Here is a 21,302-nt window from a genome sequence, read left to right as displayed (position 1 = left end):
CATGCGAGTAGCACACCCCTACAATATATATTCAATTGCTCCTTATATTCAGTCGCTCATATCATAAACACAGTATACACAAAGATATATTCACGAAGTCCCAGTCCGCAAATGTCCACGGAATTCCAAAGTCGACTTGAAATGCAGTCTTCAATTCCTTGTGGGAAGTAGTGGAGAAGAAAAGATGGGACGTAGTAACCAGCTGTGGGATTTGGGCGAGGCATTGCCCGTTAGCGAAGCAGGACTGGGTCCCAATGAGCGAATGATCGTTTGTATAACCGGAGGTGGAGGCAGTGATTTGCGCTGTGAGTGACGATTGAGAAAGGTGTGGCTGAAACCGGTCTCCATCTTGGTGACGAACGGTTCACTAGCCAATAGTGGCTACCCCACATCCAATGAAGGAGGGCGCCATGGGTTTTAGTGCTGAAAGATTTGACTGGGCTCCCTCGAAGGGCAGCCCTGTTGTCTGCTTTTGGTTCAGTTTTAGCCTTTATATTCTTATCGTAGCCTTAACTGCAACCTTTTATAATGGTTGCGGAGGTGGGGGAGAAATTAGGGCTTTTAAGGCACAAACGGTAATGAGACTTTTTGACTGACATTTGGTCTCTCTGACTGCTGGAGATTTTAGCCTTGAGATTTGTAGCTCAGCAGAAGGAAAGCCCTCACTGAGAAAAGTGGAACTACGGCCAAGGCTCCTATTTAGAGTCTCAGCACCTGGTGTCTGGCTCTGTGGCTTTTGGAGCTCTTTCCTCTCCCCTTCTCCGCCTAGGTCTGAATCCTGGCTCTTCAGGATGGGCGTCAGCAAAAGAACTCGTGACCAGGAAGATTCTGTCTCTCAGCCGGCATGATGTCTACTAAAAGATTTAGTATCCCTCTCTTCCAAAGCCATATTGCAAATGCATCCATTTCCTTTGCAATGGCAGGCACTGCAGCAGGAGGATTCTGCAAAATTGGCTGGACCCAAGCCTGCTAGTGGGGGTGGGGGAAGTCGGGCAGCACCAGATGTGGCCCTGGGAAATGCAGCAATCCATATCTTCCATTCTCCCTTTTCCTAAAGCCACTTTGGGTACAAAAGATCACAGCAAAGCAGCCGTAGAAATGCCTTGTCTCCTGGGAGGCTGGCAACAAGCGAGGCCTCCACTGTACTTGCACCATCCCCTCCCCCTCTGAGCCAAGAAGCAGCAGGAGGTGGCAATTAGCCCCCTCCCTGGCCTTCCAGGCATCTCTTAAGATATGCGAATACATCCAGCTAGAGACAAGGGGTGGGAATTGAAAACAAATCAGCCAGTATCACCAGGCCCCTGTATAAACCGATGGTGCGGTCTCATTTGGAATGCTGTGTACAATTCTGGTCACCGCACCTCAAAAAAGATATAGCACTGGAAAAAGTGCAGAAAAGGGCAACTAGAATGATTCAAGGGTTGGAACACTTTCCCTATGAAGAAAGGTTAAAACGCTTGGGGCTCTTTAGCTTGGAGAAAGGTCGTAAGAATATAAGAGAAGCCATGTTAGATCAGGCCAATGGCCCATCCAGTCCAACACTCTGTGTCACACAGTGGCAAAAAAAGGAGGTTCACAAGTGGGGCTAGAAGCCTTTCCACTTTGCCCCACCCCCCAAGCACCAAGAATACAGAGCATCACTGCCCTAGACAATTCCAATAATATGCTGTTGCTAAAAGCCACTGATGGACCTCTGATCCATATTTTTATCCAAACCCCCCTTGAAGCTGGCTATGCTTGTAGCCTCCACCCCCTCCTGTGGCAGTGAATTCCACATGTTAATCACCCTTTGGGTGAAGGACTTCCTTTTATCTGTTCTAACCCCGACTGCTCAACAATTTCATGGAATGCCCATGAGTTCTTGTATTGTGAGAAAGGGAGAAAAGTACTTCTTTCTCTACTTTCTCCATCCCATGCATAATCTTGTAAACCTCTTATGTCACCCTGCAGTCGATGTTTCTCCAAACTAAAGAGGCCCAAGTGTTTTAACCTTTATTCATAGGGAAAGTGTTCCAAACCTTTAATCATTCTAGTTGCCCTTTTCTGGACTTTTTGCAATGCTATAATATCTTTTTTGAGGAGCGGCGACCAGAATTGTACACAGATCCAAGCAGGCAGCCGTATTGGTCTGAAGCAGTTGAACAAAGGACTCAAGTTGCTCCTTTAAGACCAACCAATTTTTATTTAGAACATAAGCTTTCGTGTGCTATTAAGCACACTTCATCAGACAAGGAAACCAGCACAGTGAGCAAAGCCATACAAAGCTGAGCAGAGCCATACAGAGCTGGTAGGCAGTGGTTTACCAGTACTCCAAATGAGACCGCACCATCGATTTATACAGGGGCATTACGATACTGGCTGATATGTTTTCAATTCCCTTCCTAATAATTCCCAGCATGGCATTGGCCTTTTTTATTGCAATCGCACAGACTTGACATTTTCAGTGAGTTCTCTACCACGACCCCAAGATCTCTCTCTTGGTCAGTCTCTGCCAGTTCACACCCCATCAACTTGTATTTGTAGCTGGGATTCTTGGCCCCAATGTGCATTACTTTGCACTTGGCCACATTGAACTGCATCTGCCACGTTGACGCCCACTCACCCAGCCTCAACAGATCCCTTTGGAGTTCCTCACAATACTCTCTGGTTCTCACCACCCTGAACAATTTAGTGTCATCCGCAAACTTGGCCACTTCACTGCTCACTCCCAACTCCAAATCATTTATGAACAAGTTAAAGAGCATGGGACCCAGTACCGAGCCCTGCGGCACCCCACTGCTTACCGTCCTCCACTGCGAAGACTGCCCATTTATACTCACTCTCTGCTTCCTGTTAATTAGAGGGAGGGAGGAGGAAGAAAGAGGCCGCCTCGGATGTGGGGGGGGGGGCATGAGGAGCCTTCTCCAAGCCGGCCAATGGGGCAGTGGGGGCTTCAAGAGCCACCCCTAGACTAGGTGGCCCCTCTGTGCTTCTAGTACTCTTCGTGGCCATTTCCTCAATTGGCTGAGGCTCCTGCCCTGGGGAAGGAGGGGGGAGGCAGAGCTTGTTTTTCCAGGCTCTCAATCGCACAGCAGAGCTACTGAGCCAAGCCTCTCTTCCTTCTATTGGCTGAGGCTCCTCCCCCTCCTGGTCCCCTGGGGAAGGAAGGAAGGAAAGAGCCAGAGCTTCCTTTGCCAAGTTCTCTGGATCACGCAGGAGAGATACAAAGAAAGCACCTTTAAAACCGACAAGTGCTACAAGTGCTAACATTTTAAGTAAGTTTTAAGTTTTTAAAACAGTGCTTGTGAGTTTCCTGCCTTGTGCAGGGGGTTGGACCAGATGACCCTAGAGGTACCTTCCAACTCTCGGATTCTATGGACTGCCCACACACAGTCCCCCAGGAAGCCCCCGGAGGGAGGCAGGACCACACAGCCAGCCAGGCCTGCAGGGCCTCCTCTGACTCAGCTCCTTCTTGCTGGAGATGCCGCTGGGGACTGGAGCAGAGACTTCCTGCGTGCAAAGAGAGGCTCTGCCCGAGCCCCAGCCAGGGCCTCGCCTCCACCCGGAGCGAAGAAGGGCAGAGAGCAAGCCAGCCAGCCTGCAGGGTCCCATCCTGCAAGAGGAGGCCAGGCTGAAATCCTCCTCTCCTCAGGAAACGAGAAGCAGAGCCACAGTGTGAAGTTGGCAGCCACTGAATCCTTGCGCTCAGGTTTCCGCCCTGGCACACCAAAGAGCCTCTCTGGGGGGAGAGCAAGTGCTCCAGCCAGCTGCATCCAGAGGGCCTTCCAGACCGGTGAGGTTTCGTGTGTGGACAGCCTGGAACGGAAGTGGGGCTCTGCAATGCCCCCCCAACAGCACAGCAAGCAGCGCTGCCCCTCCCTCCTCCCCACTGCACGAGCTGCCTGCCTCTTCCTCCTGGGGGTGGGGCCTAGTGAAAGCCCAAGGACGCCTGCTCTCCCCGCCTCAGGGGGCTGTTGAGGGGGGGGGGTTATTAAAGGCTCAAGGGGAAATCCCTCCCTCTGCCCCCCCAGGAACCTGGGCCAACTGCATGTGGGCTGGCTTGACCCCCCTCAGAGGGAAGCCCCAGGCCAAGGAGCCTTTGGGGGGGGAGGGAGTCTGCCTGCACCTCCGCTGAACAAGCAACACCCACCTCTGGCCTGTGGGTCTGGAAGGAACCCCACCTCTGCGCCTCCCCTCCCCCCCCCCAGGCCACGGAGGCAGGCAGGGCACCAGCCAAGGGGGGCAGCAAGCAGGCCAAGAGCCCCCCCCCCAGACCACTGCATGTGCACGAATGCCAGGCCACAGGGCGGGGGGGGGGCCAGGATGCTGCTGGGAAGGAACCTCCTGCCAGGCCCAAAATCTTCATCCCCAACCCCCCCCCCCACACACACACACACAGGCCAAGCAAGGCCTCTGCCAAAGATGCAAAGAAGAGCCTGTCCCAGAACAGGATTTTATTGAGGCACACACACGCACACACGCACAAGCACGCGGGCTCAGGAGAGAGGGGGGGGCTCCTGGTTCTGACCCAAGGCAGAAGGGCCTGTCAGAGGGGGGATGCGCAACCCCCCCTCCAGAAAGACGGGCCCACAAGAGAAGACACCACCACCTTCTTCTTGGGCGGGGGGGGGGGGGGCTTCGTGCTCCCTCCCAGCAGCCCCAGCCGGAGCCCTGGGGGGAGGGGCTGCAGTCAGATGGTGAGGGTGCTGGAGCTGGAGAACTGGGAGACGTAGGAGGCCAGGAGGGGACTGGTCGGCAGCACTTTGATGGGCAGGTCCCAGCTGAAGGTGTCCACCTCCACCTGCTCCAGCCCCCTCCGGCTGGTGGCTTCTGCCGGGCCCTCCGAGACCCTCTGCAGCTCCGCTGCCTCCGCCTCCCGGGCCGTCACAAACTCAAAATGCAGCCGCCACTTCAGGGACACTGGAGAGGAAAGGGTGGGGGAGGATCAGCCTTGGCCCCCGAGACAGCCCCAGGAGCACCACTAGGAAGCTCAGCCAGGGACCTTCCTCCCCACCTCCAGAGGAGACGGGCACCGGATGGGGACCCTGGCCCAGGGAGCAGCTCAGGCAGGGAGGGCTGCCAGCCTCAGGCACGGCCAGGAGTTCTCCCAGAACCACACCTGATCTCCATCCTGCAGAGACCCCACCCCTTCCTCCCCCCCCCCCCGGAAATGGCAGCTCCAGAGGGAGGGGGCATGGCCGCACAATCTCTCCAAATCCCCCAGGGCAGCCCCCAGCCCAGAGCTGGCAGGTCTGGAGAGGAGGCGGCTAAGAGGTGATAGGATCACCATCTTCAAGGAGTTGAAGGGCTGCCCTAGAGAGGAGGGTGCAGAGTTGTTTTCTGTAGCCCCAGAAGGTCAGACCAGAACCAAGGGGTTGAAATTGAATCAAAGGAGTTTCCGCCTCAACATTAGGAAGAACTTCCTGACTGTTACAGCAGTTCCTCAGTGGAACAGATTTCCTCCTCGGGAGGTGGTGGGCTCTCCTTCCTTGGAGGTTTCTAAGCAGAGGCTAGACGGCCATCTGACTGCAATGAGGATCCTGTGAATTTAGGGGGAGGTGTTTGTGAGTTTCCTGCGTTATGAAGGGGGTTGGACTAGATGACCCTGTAGGTCCCTTCCAATTCTTCTATGATTCTAACAGGCTTCCTCCTCGGGAGGTGTTGGGCTCTCCTTCCTTGGAGGTTTTTAAACAGAGGCTAGATGGCCACCTGACAGCAATGAAGACCCTGTGAATTTAGGGGGAGGTGTTTGTGAGTTTCCTGCATTGTGCAGGGGGATGGACTAGATGACCCTGGAGATCCCTTCCAACTCTTCTATGATTCTAACAGGCTTCCTCCTCGGGAGATGGTGGGCTCTCCTTCCTTGGAGGTTTTTAAACAGAGGCTAGATGGCCATCTGACAGCAATGAAGACCCTGTGAATTTAGGGGGAGGTGTTTTTGAGTTTCCTGTATTGTGCAGGGGGTTGGACTAGATGACCCTGGAGGTCCCTTCCAACTCTAGGATTCTGTGATCACCATCTTCAGGTACCTGCTTTGTTTTCTGTGGCCCCAGAAGTTTGGACCAGAACCAGTGGGTTGAAATTGAATCAAAAGAGTTTTCGGCTCAACATCAGGAAGAACTCCCTGACCATTAGAGCGGTTCCTCAGGGGAAGAGGCTTCCTCCTCGGGAGGGGGTGGGCTCTCCTTCTTCGGAGGTGTTGAAGCAGAGGCTGGATGCCACCTGACAGCAAGGCTGATTCTGTGGACTTGGGCAGATCAAGGGGGGGCAGGAGGGCTGCATCAGTGCTTTGTTCTTGTGGGCCCCCCCCTTCTGACCCAGGGAAATGCTGGTTGCCACTTTGGGGTCATCCAGCAATTTTTCTCCAGGCCAGTGATTTTTTTGTCTTTGCCACCAGGGGTGCGTGGTGTGTGGGGGGAGGCTGGGCGCTGTGCATGTTCTGCATGGAGCAGGGATGAGTTAGATGAGCCTCCCCACTCCATGATTCTGACCCTGCCAGGTCTTGCTTGTTCCCAGCCCCCCTCCCCCTCCCTCAGACTGCCGGGCCTCCATCTGCCTGGCCAGACACGGGAAAGAAAGAGGAATGTCCTCCGGTCAGGCTCAGGCACCAGCTGGGCAGGAAAAGTAGAGGACTTTTGATCTTGGACAGCCAAAGGCATCTTTGATGTTAAAGAAAGAAGTAGAACACGTTTTAATGACTAGTAAAGTGCTAAATACAGCTTGAGCACTTAACAAGCATGATCAGATATAATTTCAGCACACTTGCATGATTTCATAGATACATACTGAGAACTGATCACTTATCTGTGTAAAGCCAGGACTCTTCTGAGACAGCAAAAGTCCTTTTGCCTATAAAACCTGCTCGGCAGAAGAGATCCTGGGGCTTTCTCTAAATGGAGAAGACTCAAAGAGCAAAGGTGAGATTTCTGTATGTGGTTGCGGGAACTGGGCTGCTAAAGCTCCCTACAGCATTCCGAGATAGTTCCATGAAATCTGAATCACTTTAAAGCTCATCTAATCTAGTGTGCCTGAGAAATGCGAGGAGACCTCGTTTTCCTTTGCATGCAGTCTTTTAGTCATCGTAGGGTTAATCTGCACAGGTATCTATTTCTTATCATCCAGCTAACATAAGAGGGTTGGGTCTTTCCTCCAATATAGACCTTCATTGATGAAGGTTTCTGTTTGGTTTGCTGGTTAAACACAGAGCCCAAGTAGAACTGTGTTGCCACTGCAAATAGGCAGCCCTTTTGCCGGGTCTTATCTGGGTGGATCCCTTTGAAGTCTCTGATGTGGCCAGGCCAGACACGCTGGAGGGGGGGGGGTAATTCTCTTGTTCCTCATTGGGATGAGCCCCCCCGCCCCCTTAGGAACCACCAGCAGGACGGAGGCTGGAGAAGGAGGCAACAGTGCCCCCCTCAAGCCAGCCCTGCCCCCCGAATGCCACACCTTGAATGGGACCATGACTCCGTGCACACTGAACTGCTCTTTTGGGCCTTGGGAACAACCCTCCCTGGCGCCTGCGCCAGTTTCAGCTAGGCTCAAGCCCCATCAAGGCTCTGGGGTGGGAGGAGGTGGCGCAACTCACCGACGTTGGTGCTGAACCCCGGGGCGGAGCTGAGCGGGATGGGCAGGGCGAAGCTGGTGCGGGAGGTGTGCAGGCAGGACTCCTGGTGGCGGGCGTGGGTGATGTAGGAGGCGGGCTGGCCGCGCCGGCGCTGGAAGGCCTCCTGGACTCGCTCTTCCGTCTGCAGGCTCACTGAGTACTGGCGGCACAAAGAGCCCAGTCAGCAGGCCTGCTCCGCCCCCCCACCCCCCTCCCAGCCAGGGTGGGGGGAGCAGCCCCTCACCTGCAAGCAGGGCATGTCCCCTGCAGAGAAGCTGAAGGTCCCCACCACCGCCTGCCAAGCGGCACAAAGAGCCCGCTCTGCCCCCAGCACCCCCTCCCAGCCAGGGTGGGGGGAGGAGCCCCTCACCTGCAAGCAAGGGATGTCCCCTGCAGAGAAGTTGAAGGTCCCCACCACCTCCTCGCCAATCTTGTAGACAGTCTTGAAGATGCAGAAGGCAACCACCTTGCCCCGGGAGTTGCTGATGTTGTACAGGTCTGCCAGCAGAGAGGGAGGTCAGATGACCAGGCGGGGGCAGCCCCCACACCTCCTTTCCACCCCTGGATGTGTGGAAGAAGCTCTTCGAAGGACTGGACTGCAAGCCCGTCTAAGCAGCCTCCATCGGCTGCAGGGAGAGCTTCAAGCACTGAAGCAAGGGAATGGGCTGGCTCTAAATAGCTGCAACTCCAAACATCAATAGCTCATCCTAACTGACTATCGTCTGGAGCATGTAAAGAGTTGGGGGCCAGAGATTATTTCACCTTTTCTTTGGTCCTTGCTTTATCCATTGCATTAGCATATGCGGTGCACACGATTTATTCCTTAGTAAAGTTTTATTTGCTCTACATGTGGATGGATTGATCTCTGGGACCCAAATGAAAGCCCCTGAACCGAGGGGGGGGGGGGAAGTGGCAATGGCAGCACTCCCCTGAGGCATTCCTGGGTGAAGCCGATGAGGAGAGGCAGCAGAGAAAACCGGCCCTCAAGTCTGGGGAAGGAAAATTCCCTTTCCATGCAGCCCTGGAAGGGCAGCAGAAGTTACCGGGGGGAGGAGTGGAAAAGAAGGGGCTGATGGCCCAGGAGGCTGAGCAAATTCTTCTTACGTGAGCAAAAATGAAGGCCAGCAAGTCCCTTTCCCTACAGAGACCCAGGCTGGGCTTCCCCGCTCTGCCTTGCACGCCGGGTGGGTGACTCTGGGCCAGGCACACCCCCCCTTACTGATCCCCCCCACAAGGAGGGCTGCTGTGGGGATAAGACGGAGGGGAGGAGGAGAACATCAGCCACTCTGGGGAGAAGGGCGGGGGATGAAAAGAACAGAGTGGGAAGTAGGGACCTCCAGCGTCATCTAGTCCAACCCCCTGCACAATGCAGGGAATTCACAAGTACCACCCCCCACATATAACCCATGACCCCTGCTCCAGGGCTTCTAGGGTCCTGGCCCCACTGGTGGACCTCCTGATAGTACCTGGGGATTTTTGGCCACTGTATGACACAGAGTGTAGGACTGGAGGGGCCATTGGCCTGATCCAACATGGCTTCTCCTCTGTTCTTATGTAACACAGAGTGCTGTACTGGATGGGCCACTGGCCTGATCCAACAGGGCTTCTCTTATGTTCCTATGTCTGGGGCAGTGGTGCTCTGTATTTGAGCACTTGTCACACAGTACTCAAATATCCCCAGGTGCCATCAGGAGGTCCATCAGTGGGGCCAGGACAGTAGAAGCCCTCCCACTGTGCCCCGCTCCCAAGCACCAAGAATACAGATCATCACTGCCCCAGACATAAGAATATAAGAGAAGCCCTGTTGGATCAAGCCAATGGCCCATCCAGTCCAACACTCTGTCTCACACGGTGGCCAAAAAAAACAGGTGCCATCGGGAGGTCCACCAGTGGGGCCAGGACACTAGGAGCCCTCCCACTGTGCTCCTCCCGCAGTACCAAGAATACAGAGCATCCCTGCACCAGTCAGAGAGTTCCAACAATATACTGTGGCTAATAGCCACTGATGGACCTCTGCTCCATATTTTTATCTAACCCCCTCTTGAAGCTGGCTATGCTTGTAGCCGCCACCACGTCCTGTGGCAGTGAATTCCACATGTTAATCATCCTTTGGGTACAGGACTTCCTTTTATCCGTTCTAACCTGACTGCTCAGCAATTTCATCGAATGCCCACGAGTTCTTGTATTGTGAGAAAGGGAGAAAAGTACCTCTTTCTCTACTTTCTCCATCCCATGCATTATCTTGTAAACCTCTATCATGTCACTCCGCAGTCGACGTTTCTCCAAGCTAAAGAGCCCCAAGCGTTTCAACCTTTCTTCCTAGGGAAAGTGCTCCAGCCCTTTAATCATTCTAGTTGCCCTTTCCTGGACTTTCTCCAACCCAGCCTCCTCTTCTTTTTCTCCAGCAGGGACCAGAGCAGCGGTCAGTCGGTCAGCCCGCCACCCAACTGCATCCAGCCTGCCCTGGGTTTGGGGAGCAAGCGGGAGAGACCTACGCAGGCTGCGCCGAGAAGTGGCCGCCATCAGCAGCTCGGTGGCCAGGTCCGCCAGGCGGGAGTCCTTCTTGGCCCCCTCTTCGTCCTCCAGGAAGGGGTTGGAGGGGGCCATGGCCTCGTCCTGCGGGAGCTGGTAGTCCTGGAGCCCTGCGGGGAAACGTCGAGCAGCCTCAGGCCCTGGCCAGGCAGGCGCCCCCTCCCCCCTCCGGCCCCAGGCTCACCGTGCAGCAGCAGCACTCGGAATGGCACCCGCAGGAGCTTGATGGGCGAGTTGACCCGCTGGCAGCCAATGGTCAGCTTGTAGACGTACTTCACCGCCTGGCCCCGGAAAGAGGGGGGCCCGTCCATGGGCAGCGTCTCACAGTAGGAGTCTAGAAGAAGAAGGGGCTGCGTTTCTCCCCTGCCCTTCACTCTTGCAACCTCCTTCCCTTCCCCTCTCCACCACAGACAGACCCCCTGTGAGGCAGGTGGGGCTGAGAGGAGGCCTGTGACTGACCCAAGGTCACCCAGGTGGCTGCAAGGGAAGGAGTGGGGAAAGAAGCCTGCTCTTCCCACGTGAGAGTCCCTGGTCTGAACGACGACCCCAGCCTGGCTCTCCAGCAGGAAAAGAGGGGAGGGCTCAGAGACTGGAGGCCTGAGGCAGGCCAAACGGAGCTGATGGGGAGCTCGGCCATGCTGCTCCTGCACCCCCAAGGACAGAAGGACACGGGGCCATTCCTCTGGGGGGCCCCAGATAGAGGGGGCCAGCTCCCAGGAGGCCTTGCCACCTCGGATGGGGCCTTCATGCCCCTCTGGCACGGCAGCCTCTTCTGCGGAAGGGCCACGTCTGTCGGAGCAGAGGGACTCCAGGGCAGCCCCTGAGGGTGGGTGGCAGCAACAGTCTCCTCCCCCCAGGACTGCTGCTGCCAGAGGAGACCGGATTGCCTCTGGAGGCCTGGCTCAGGAGACAGCCGCTGCCTTCACAGGCTCCTTCTCAGGGCAGCCAGCAGCCACGGCATGTCCTGAGGAAGCTGCCCCTGCTCCTCCCTCCCCCCTCCCAATTGCCCTGCCAAAAGGCCTGGGAGAGCCCCCAAGCTGGGAGCCTGGCCCTGGACTGGCTGGCTGGCTGCCCCTCGTGTGGCACAGGTGCTGGGAAGGGAACTGCCCCACCCCCCAGCCGGCCCCACAGAGCAAGGAGGGGGGAGAGGCTGCTCACAGGTTTTGGATTCGCCAGGATCCAGCCGTAAGTCGCAGAAAAGGATCTTGGGAGGTGTCGAAAGGATGCACTGGCCCCGCTCACCTGCCAAGAGAGGGGCATGCTCCATGGATACAGTGGCCCAGCACCCCCCTCCCCACCCTTGCCTGGGGGGCACCAGGCCTCCCACCCCAAAGACCCTCCGCCCAGAGCAGAGGAGGAGACAGGCGTGGCTGCAGCGTGTCAGAGAGAGACCCCGAGCAGCCAGGCAGAAAAGGGCTGCCATGGGGCTGGACCCTGCTGGCCAAGGGGAGGGGGGCAGCTAGCATTCCCTCTCAGCACACAGTTCTTGTGATTAAAACAATTTTATTGGTAACATATGGTAATAAATCTATTTCTTACATCTTTAAAAACTTCTTTTATCTACCCCATGCATTACTTTCTACCCACCCCTCCCCCCGTTACTTGACCCCCGCCGGTGTTATTTACTTAAAATGCAAATATTTAAAGGTACCCTTAACTATTAAAACAAAAATTATATATATATATATATATATATATATATATATATATATATATATATTTAACTTAATCATTATCAAAAATTGTCCAATGTCCTTTTATTTTCCACTCTTTTTCTACATATCTTCTAAATTTTTCCACTCCGTCTTAAAAGCTTCTGAATCATAGTCTCTTAATATTCTTGTTAATTTGTCCGTTTCGCTCCATGTCATAACTTTTATAATCTAATCGCATATCTCTGGTATTTTTTCTAGCTTCCACAACTGCGCATACAATGTCCTAGCAGCTGAAAGCAAGTACCAAATTACAGTTCTATCTTCTTTTGGAAATTTTTCCATTTGTAATCCCAACAAAAAAGTCTCTGCAACTTTCTTGAATTCATATCCCAAGATCTTAGAAATTTCTTGCTGGATCATCTGCCAATACTTTTTTGCTCTTTCACAAGTCCACCACATATGGTAGAAAGAACCTTCATGTTTTTTACATTTCCAGCATGTATCTGGCATCTTATTGTTCATCTTTGCCAATTTTTAGGAGTCATATACCATCTATACATCATTTCAAAACAGTTCTCTTTAATACTATGACACGTCGAAAACTTCATAGAATTCTTCCACAAATATTCCCAAGTTTCCATCTGTATTTCTTCATTTACATTAATTGCCCATTTAATCATTTGAGATTTCACTACTTCATCCTCCGTAGACCATTTTAACAGTAATTTATATAGTTTTGAAATTAATTTTTCATTATCTCCAAGCAGAACTTTTTCCATTTCTGTTTGTTCTTTTCTTATTCCTTCAGTTTTGATATCATTTTCCACCAAGCTCTTTATTTGTTGCATTTGGAACCAATCATATTTATTATTCAACTCTTCAGCAGTTTTCAATTCTATTTTGCCACTTCGTATTTTTAATAATTGATTATATGACAACCACTTTTCTTCACCTGTCTCAGCTGTTATTTTTGTTACCTCAGCTGGCACTATCCATAAGTCTTCTCTCATCTCCATATTTCTTATATTTCATCCATGTATTTAGCAAATTATTTCTTATGTAATGGTGGGAGAAAAAACCTTCCATCTTCTTTTTTCCATAATATGCGTGCCAGCCAAATTTATTTCCGTGACCTTCCAACACTAAGGGTGTTTTCGCACTCACGTTTTACTGGCGCCACGACCCTCCTCACGCCGGCGGATCTGCAGTGATTTCGCACTAGAAGCGCTGGCGCAGCCCATTGCGCCGGCTACTTCCGTCGCTAAGCCAGCGCAAATGGAAACCGCCAAGAAGCAGGAAAACGTTTGCGCTGGCTTAGCGACGGAAGTAGCCGGCTCTTTGGGCTGCGCCGGCGCTTCTAGTGCGAAATCACTGCAGATCCGCCGGCGTGAGGAGGGTCGTGGCGCCAGTAAAACATGAGTGCGAAAACACCCTAAGAGTTTTTGTTTAACAACATTATCCATTCTTTTATCCACACTAAACAAACTGCTTCCTGCTATAATTTTAAATTCGGTAGCTGAAATCCACCTCTCTCTTTTGCATCTGTCAAAATTTTCATTTTGATCCTTGGTTTCTTCCCAGCCCACACAAATTCTGAAATTTTCCTTCGCCATTTATCAAATAGTTTACTATCTTTCACAATGGGAATAGTTTGAAACAAATACATTATTCTTGGTAGAATATTCGTTTTAATTGCAGCTATTCTACCCAGCAGTGACAAATTAAGTTTATTCCATTTTAACATATCTTCATCCATTTTACGCCATAACTTCTCATAATTATTTTTAAACAGGTCAATATTCTTCATTGTTATCTCCACACCTAAATATTTTACCTTGGAGGTGACTTCACAGCCCGTTAGTCTCTGCAATTCTTGTTGCTTATTTATTTGCATATTTTTGCATAGTAGTTTTGATTTTTCTGTATTAATACAAAGTCCCGCCAACTCCCCATATTCTTGTATTCTGGCTAACAACAAAGGTGTGACTTGTATGGGGTTTGATTTATAAACATTATATATTTATAAGTAAATCCTTTTATTTTTAATCCTTCTATTTCTTTTTCTTCTTGGATCTGCATCAGTAATATTTCAAGAGTCATTATAAACAACAATAGGGAAAGCGGACAGCCTCGTCTTGTACCTTTGCTAATTATCATGTCTTCTGTAAGATCTGCATTTATACATAGCCTTGCACGTTGTTCAGTGTATATTGCTTTTATCATTCTTATAAAGCTTTCTCCCAGCTCCATTTTCTCCATTACTGCAAACATAAAGTCCCAGTTTAAATTGTCAAATGCTTTCTCTGCATCCGCAAAGAATAATGCTACCTTTTCTGGATGTCTTTCATAATATTCTACAATATTTACAACAGTCCCAATATTGTCTCTTATTTGCCTTTTGGGAAGAAACCCCGCTTGATCTTCCTTTATAAAATTTATCAAATGTTGTTTAAACTGTTCTGCTAAGATTCTTGTATATATTTTATAGTCATTATTTAATAGCGAAATTGGTCTGTAATTTTTTACATTCGTGACATCTCTATCTTCCTTAGGTATCAACGAAATAACAGCTTCCTTCATGTGTTTGGTATTTTCCCTTTTGTTCTTATCATGTTCATCAACTTCAGCAATTTCGGTGTTAACTCATCCTTAAAGGTTTTAAAATATTTAGCTGTATATCCACCTGGCCCAGGTGCCTTTCCATTTTTCATTGCATTAATTGCTGCTTCAACTTCTATTTTTTCAATTGGATCATTCAAAACTTTTGGCATATTTTCAGTTAAGGGTTCTATTTTTATCTTTTGTAAATACTCATCCATCTTTTCTTTCTGTATTTTAACACCTTTAAACAATTTGGCATAGTACTTAAAAAATTCTCTTTTTATTCCCTCTTGGGTAACCACCTCTCTTCCATCTACCACAATTTTATTAATAATTTTATTTTCTCTCTTTTTCTTCAGTTGCCAAGCCAAATACTTTCCAGGTTTATTTGCTCCCTCAAAAGATTTCTGCTACTAGCTCACAGTACTTTAGCCCCTGGCTCACACATTTCTGTCTTAGCTCAGGAAAAATGGCCCCAGAGCAAACTCACTTATGCCGTTGCTCAGAACTTTCCTGCCAGGAGCTCACAAAGTGGAATTTTTGCTCACAAGACTCCACAGCTTAGAGGGAATGCTGGCGGCGACCTCGCCCCCAGGAGCTGGACTAGCAAACCCCCCTTCTCTCCCCACTCCTCAGGTGTCTTTATGCTCTCACAAGACACGTGTCTGGAGAGGCCTACTGAGCACGTGCAGCTGGCCCGGCTGTGTTGAGAGACCCCGGGGGAGCGCGTGGAGGAGGCGGGGGACTTGGTGCCTGGCATGTGGGCAAGGCCTGCAATATCCCGGGGGTTTGGCATCAAAAACCTGGCTCTTATTTGGAGGACGGGAACCCGGAGTGCTCATTTGAAAGCTGCCTAGTGAGCCTCCAGGTGAGCAGAGCACCAACAGACACGGTGCTGGGCCGCCCCATCAATTCCCAGCAGCCCCTGTCCCCTCCCCGCCCCATCTCACCTCTGTTGGGGACAAAGACCGTCTCGCTCTCGGCCTGAACGTCCTGCCGGCTGTTGTCCGGTGGCGGCAGAGACACCCGGCTTTCACTGGCGTGGAACTGGCAGTGGATCTGCGCGCTGGCCCAGGCCACCATCTCACTGCGGGCAAAGAAAGGCGGGTGGGCGGCGGGAAAGGTCAGGGCTGGAAAGCAGGAGGACAGCCCAGCCTCCAGCGCCCCTTTGCAGCCACCCCGCAGCCCGGAAAGCACATTCTGCAGGAATGGCCACTTTCTCCTCTGAGGTCCCACTTCCCAGCACAGCCACGGACCCGCTCCCCCCACCCCACCTCGGGCAGGGCCTCTCCTCCCGTCTCTGGGAGAGCGAGGCCAGGAGCACACACCCGGCATCCGGAGAGCAGCCACTGGGACACAAACCACATCACGCAGCGCCTGCGCAGAGGGAGGCCCACCTGCAGGAACCACCGCCCCTTCTGTGGGAGGGAGGCAGGCTTGGGCCCTGGCCTTTGGCCTGCTCAAGTGGCCACACTGGGAGAGAAGGGGGGCTCTTCCCGGACTTTGGCACCACCAGAGCTGGCAGGTCGAGCTGCCTGGCACCTCCACAGGAGCCTCCTGAGATGAGAGTCTCTTCCGAGGGAGCGGGCAGCAGCCGGAGGGGGCGGGGCAGACGTTGAAGGCATCATCCCCCCTCCCCCCCACACAAGCCACAGTCCCTCTTCTGCCCACCCAGCTGGTGCTGATCTGGGCGGCCTCTGAGTGGGCAGGGACCCTGCTGCACTCCCGCCAAATAGCTCCAGGCTCCTCTGTAAGATCTGCATGAGCACACAACCTTGCCCTTTGTTCAGAATATATTGCTTTTATCATTCTTATAAAGTTTTCCCCCAACTCTATTTTCTCCATTACTGCAAACATGAAGTCCCAGTTTAAATTGTCAAATGCTTTCTCTGAATCCTCAAAGAATAATGCTACTTCTTTTTCTGGATGTCTTTTGTAATATTCTACAGTATTTACAACAGTCCTAATATTGTCTCTTATTTGTCTTTTGGGAAAAAAACCAACTTGATCTTCCTTTATAAAATTTATCAAATATTGTTTAAGTCATTCTGCCAGAATTCTTGTAAATATTTTGTAGTCGTTATTCAAAACCGAAATTGGTCTGTAGTTTTTCACATTTGTGGCATCTCTATCTTCTTTAGGGCTCCAGGCTCCTTTGCCCCCCCCTCTGCAGCCCACTGCCCTGAGACCCCCCTGCAGGGGGAAGCAGAGACTCCCATGCACGGCAGGGGGAGGTGCACGGCTTCCTTGAACAGCTAGAGGCCAAGGGGCCAGGCACAGCTCCCCCCCACCCTCTGCAGCCCACTGCCCTGAGACCCAATGCAGGGGGAAGCAGAGACTCCCTTGCACGGCAGGGGGAGGTGCACGGCTTCCTTGAACAGCTAGAGGCCAAGGGGCCAGGCACAGCTCCCCCCCCACCCTCTGCAGCCCACTGCCCTGAGACCCCCCTGCAGGGGGAGGTGCATGGCTCCCTTGAACAGCTAGAGGCCAAGGGGCCAGGCACAGTTCCCCCCCCCCCCGCCCTCTGCAGCCCACTGCCCTGAGACCCAATGCAGGGGGAGGCAGAGACTCCCATGCACGGCAGGGGGAGGTACACGGCTTCCTTGAACAGCTAGAGGCCAAGGGGCCAGGCACAGTTCCCCCCCCCCGCCCTCTGCAGCCCACTGCCCTGAGACCCAATGCAGGGGGAGGTGCACGGCTCCCTTGAACAGCTAGAGGCCAAGGGGCCAGGCACAGTTCCCCCCCCCCCCGCCCTCTGCAGCCCACTGCCCTGAGACCCAATGCAGGGGCAGGCAGAGACTCCCATGCACGGCAGGGGGAGGTGCACGGCTCCCTTGAACAGCTAGAGGCCAAGGGGCCAGGCACAGTTCCCCCCCCCCGCCCTCTGCAGCCCACTGCCCTGAGACCCCCCTGCAGGGGGAGGTGCATGGCTCCCTTGAACAGCTAGAGGCCAAGGGGCCAGGCACAGTTCCCCCCCCCCGCCCTCTGCAGCCCACTGCCCTGAGACCCAATGCAGGGGGAGGCAGAGACTCCCATGCACGGCAGGGGGAGGTACACGGCTTCCTTGAACAGCTAGAGGCCAAGGGGCCAGGCACAGTTCCCCCCCCCCCCCGCCCTCTGCAGCCCACTGCCCTGAGACCCAATGCAGGGGGAGGCAGAGACTCCCATGCACGGCAGGGGGAGGTACACGGCTTCCTTGAACAGCTAGAGGCCAAGGGGCCAGGCACAGTTCCCCCCCCCGCCCTCTGCAGCCCACTGCCCTGAGACCCAATGCAGGGGGAGGCAGAGACTCCCATGCACGGCAGGGGGAGGTACACGGCTTCCTTGAACAGCTAGAGGCCAAGGGGCCAGGCACAGTTCCCCCCCCCCCCGCCCTCTGCAGCCCACTGCCCTGAGACCCAATGCAGGGGGAGGTGCACGGCTCCCTTGAACAGCTAGAGGCCAAGGGGCCAGGCACAGTTCCCCCCCCCCCACCCTCTGCAGCCCACTGCCCTGAGACCCAATGCAGGGGCAGGCAGAGACTCCCATGCACGGCAGGGGGAGGTGCACGGCTCCCTTGAACAGCTAGAGGCCAAGGGGCCAGGCACAGTTCCCCCCCCCCCCGCCCTCTGCAGCCCACTGCCCTGAGACCCAATGCAGGGGGAGGCAGAGACACCCATGCACGGCAGGGGGAGGTGCACGGCTTCCTTGAACAGCTAGAGGCCAAGGGGCCAGGCACAGTTTCCCCCCCCCCGCCCTTTGCAGCCCACTGCCCTGACACCCAATGCAGGGGGAGGCAGAGACTCCCATGCACGGCAGGGGGAGGTGCACGGCTCCCTTGAACAGCTAGAGGCCAGGCTCAGTCCCGCCCCCTGCAGGGTGCCTCGCACTCACCGCAGCTCTTTTGCCCTCCGGGCCTGCCCTGGGGTGGGAAAGGCCTTGGGGGCGGGAGGCCCACCCTGATTTTGCTGGGACTGAGGGGCTCAGATTCAGCAGCAGGCAGCTCCAGTGTGTGGAGGGAGGACAGGGGCCATGTTTTCCTTCCCTCTTCTGGGGCCCCTTTCTCTCCCCAGAGGCCTTTTGTGGGGAGGGGGGCTGCTGCTGGGGAAAACCCAGGAGGCAAAGGGCCCGCCCCAACCTCACCCAAAGCGCTGCCCATTGCATCTCTCTGCCCATTGCAGCCAGGCCTCTCTCGACGGGGCGGGGGCGTTGGGGGCTGCAGTTTCTGAGGGTTTCCTCCCCGCTGGGTGGAGAAAGAGGCAGCCGGATCCGGGGGGCACAGGGACCGCCTGACACCAAAGTAAAGAGGCCAACCGTCCCCTTTGGAGGCAACCCAGCGGGGTGAGCAGATTGTCTCCTGGGGGGCGGCGTGATGGGGGCAGACTCGACTTCGGCTGGACCCCGCGCGGGATCTCTGCCCCTGTACCCTGAGGAGTCCCCCCGCCTGCAGCACCCCCCCCACTCCTGCTTGGGGGGCGACGGGGCTGCCCAGAGGGACCCACAGGCAAGGAGGGGCCGGCGGGAGGGGCGGCTGAGCGGAGCTGGGCTGGAGGAAGACGAGCGTCGTGCTCTCCCGGGAGATGTGGGAGAGCCACCCCCAGCAATCTCGCCCTGCCAGACCCCTGGGCAGAATGCTGACCCCACTCCCGCCTGGGGGGCGACGGGGCTGTCCAAGGAGGGGCTGGCGGGAGGTGCGGGGCTGGGCTGGAGGCAGGCGAGCGTCGTGCTCCCCCGGGAGATGTGGGGGGTCTCCCCACCCCCTGCCAGACCCCTGGGCAGAATGCTGACCCCACTCCCGCCTGGGGGGCGACGGGGCTGCCCAAGGAGGGGACGGCGGGAGGTGCGGGGCTGGGCTGGAGGCAGGCGAGCGTCGTGCTCCCCCGGGAGATGTGGGGGGTCTCCCCACCCCCTGCCAGACCCCTGGGCAGAATGCTGACCCCACTCCCGCCGGGGGGCAACGGCGCTGCCCAAGGAGGGGCCGGCGGGAGGTGCGGAGCTGGGCTGGAGGCAGGCGAGCGCCGTGCTCTCCCGGGAGATGTGGGGGGATCTGACCACCCCCTGCCAGACCCCTGGGCAGAATGCTGCCCCCCCCTCGAGGAGCCCCCCCCGCCTGCAGCACCCCCACTCCCGCCTGGGGGGCGATGGGGCTGCTCAGAGGGACCCACAGGCAAGGAGGGGCCGGCGGGAGGGGCGGGGCAGCTGAGCGGAGCTGGAGGCAGGCGAGCATTGTGCTCTCCCGGGAGATGTGGGAGAGCCACCCCCAGCCATCCCGCCCTGCCAGACCCCTGGGCAGAATGCTGACCCCACTCCCGCCGGGGGGCGACGGGGCTGCCCAAGGAGGGTCCGGCGGGAGGGGCGGGGCTGGAGGCAGGCGAGCGTCGTGCTCCCCCGGGAGATGTGGGGGGTCTCCCCACCCCTGGGCGGAATGCTGACCCCACTCCCGCCGGGGGGCGACGGGGCTGCCCAAGGAAGGGCCGGCGGGAGGGGCGGGGCGGGAGGCAGGCGAGCGTCGTGCTCCCCCGGGAGATGTGGGGGGTCTCCCCACCCCCTGCCAGACCCCTGGGCAGAATGCTGACCCCACTCCCGCCGGGGGGCAACGGCGCTGCCCAAGGAGGGGCCGGCGGGAGGTGCGGAGCTGGGCTGGAGGCAGGCGAGCGCCGTGCTCTCCCGGGAGATGTGGGGGGATCTGACCACCCCCTGCCAGACCCCTGGGCAGAATGCTGCCCCCCCCTCGAGGAGCCCCCCCCGCCTGCAGCACCCCCACTCCCGCCTGGGGGGCGATGGGGCTGCTCAGAGGGACCCACAGGCAAGGAGGGGCCGGCGGGAGGGGCGGGGCAGCTGAGCGGAGCTGGAGGCAGGCGAGCATTGTGCTCTCCCGGGAGATGTGGGAGAGCCACCCCCAGCCATCCCGCCCTGCCAGACCCCTGGGCAGAATGCTGACCCCACTCCCGCCGGGGGGCGACGGGGCTGCCCAAGGAGGGTCCGGCGGGAGGGGCGGGGCTGGAGGCAGGCGAGCGTCGTGCTCCCCCGGGAGATGTGGGGGGTCTCCCCACCCCTGGGCGGAATGCTGACCCCACTCCCGCCGGGGGGCGACGGGGCTGCCCAAGGAGGGGCCGGCGGGAGGGGCGGGGCGGGAGGCAGGCGAGCGTCGTGCTCCCCCGGGAGATGTGGGGGGTCTCCCCACCCCCTGCCAGACCCCTGGGCAGAATGCTGACCCCACTCCCGCCGGGGGGCAACGGCGCTGCCCAAGGAGGGGCCGGCGGGAGGTGCGGAGCTGGGCTGGAGGCAGGCGAGCGCCGTGCTCTCCCGGGAGATGTGGGGGGATCTGACCACCCCCTGCCAGACCCCTGGGCAGAATGCTGCCCCCCCCTCGAGGAGCCCCCCCCGCCTGCAGCACCCCCACTCCCGCCTGGGGGGCGATGGGGCTGCTCAGAGGGACCCACAGGCAAGGAGGGGCCGGCGGGAGGGGCGGGGCAGCTGAGCGGAGCTGGAGGCAGGCGAGCATTGTGCTCTCCCGGGAGATGTGGGAGAGCCACCCCCAGCCATCCCGCCCTGCCAGACCCCTGGGCAGAATGCTGACCCCACTCCCGCCGGGGGGCGACGGGGCTGCCCAAGGAGGGTCCGGCGGGAGGGGCGGGGCTGGAGGCAGGCGAGCGTCGTGCTCCCCCGGGAGATGTGGGGGGTCTCCCCACCCCTGGGCGGAATGCTGACCCCACTCCCGCCGGGGGGCGACGGGGCTGCCCAAGGAGGGGCCGGCGGGAGGGGGGGCTGACCTGGAGGCGGAGGTGGCGTCGGGGGGGAGGGGGTTGCGCAGCGTGACGAGGCACTCGAGGGCCTCCCCGGCGAGGAAGACGGGCCCCCCGCGCAGCAGCGCCGCCGCCACCTCGATCATGGCCGCTCGGCTCCTTCCGGCGGCCTTCGGGCGGCTCCGCCTCCTCCTCCCCCCTCCCCTC

At 56.3% G+C, this 21,302-nt stretch overlaps 1 protein-coding gene across 1 annotated transcript; it reads right to left on the bottom strand.

Moving 5' to 3' along the window:
* Window positions 1–4,418: 4,418 nt before the first annotated feature.
* RGP1 (RGP1 homolog, RAB6A GEF complex partner 1) lies at window positions 4,419–21,256 on the bottom strand. Its single transcript, XM_060263528.1, has 8 exons — window positions 21,123–21,256; window positions 15,321–15,457; window positions 11,273–11,356; window positions 10,299–10,448; window positions 10,078–10,224; window positions 7,953–8,080; window positions 7,565–7,742; window positions 4,419–4,899 (listed from the first exon to the last, which is right to left on the bottom strand). The coding sequence occupies exons 1-8, from the start codon at window positions 21,239–21,241 to the stop codon at window positions 4,670–4,672; spliced, it is 1,173 nt and encodes a 390-aa protein (XP_060119511.1). The 5' UTR covers window positions 21,242–21,256; the 3' UTR covers window positions 4,419–4,669.
* Between the last annotated feature and the right edge of the window lie 46 nt (window positions 21,257–21,302).

The sequence above is a fragment of the Heteronotia binoei genome, unplaced genomic scaffold (genome assembly GCF_032191835.1).
Source record: "Heteronotia binoei isolate CCM8104 ecotype False Entrance Well unplaced genomic scaffold, APGP_CSIRO_Hbin_v1 ptg000322l, whole genome shotgun sequence".
Classification (NCBI taxonomy): Eukaryota; Metazoa; Chordata; class Lepidosauria; order Squamata; family Gekkonidae; genus Heteronotia; species Heteronotia binoei.
Note: the sequence above shows the minus strand (reverse complement) of the source record. Positions and strands in the feature narration are given on the sequence as shown.

Excerpts from the sequence above, each read along its gene's own strand:
- RGP1 (XM_060263528.1), bottom strand. The coding sequence starts at position 21,241 with ATGATCGAGGTGGCGGCGGCGCTGCTGCGCGGGGGGCCCGTCTTCCTC. Across the intron at positions 15,458-21,122 it reads GACGCCACCTCCGCCTCCAG|TGAGATGGTGGCCTGGGCCA; the intron begins GTCAGCCCCCCC and ends CTTTGCCCGCAG. Across the intron at positions 10,449-11,272 it reads TCCTGGCGAATCCAAAACCT|ACTCCTACTGTGAGACGCTG; the intron begins GTGAGCAGCCTC and ends TTCTTCTTCTAG.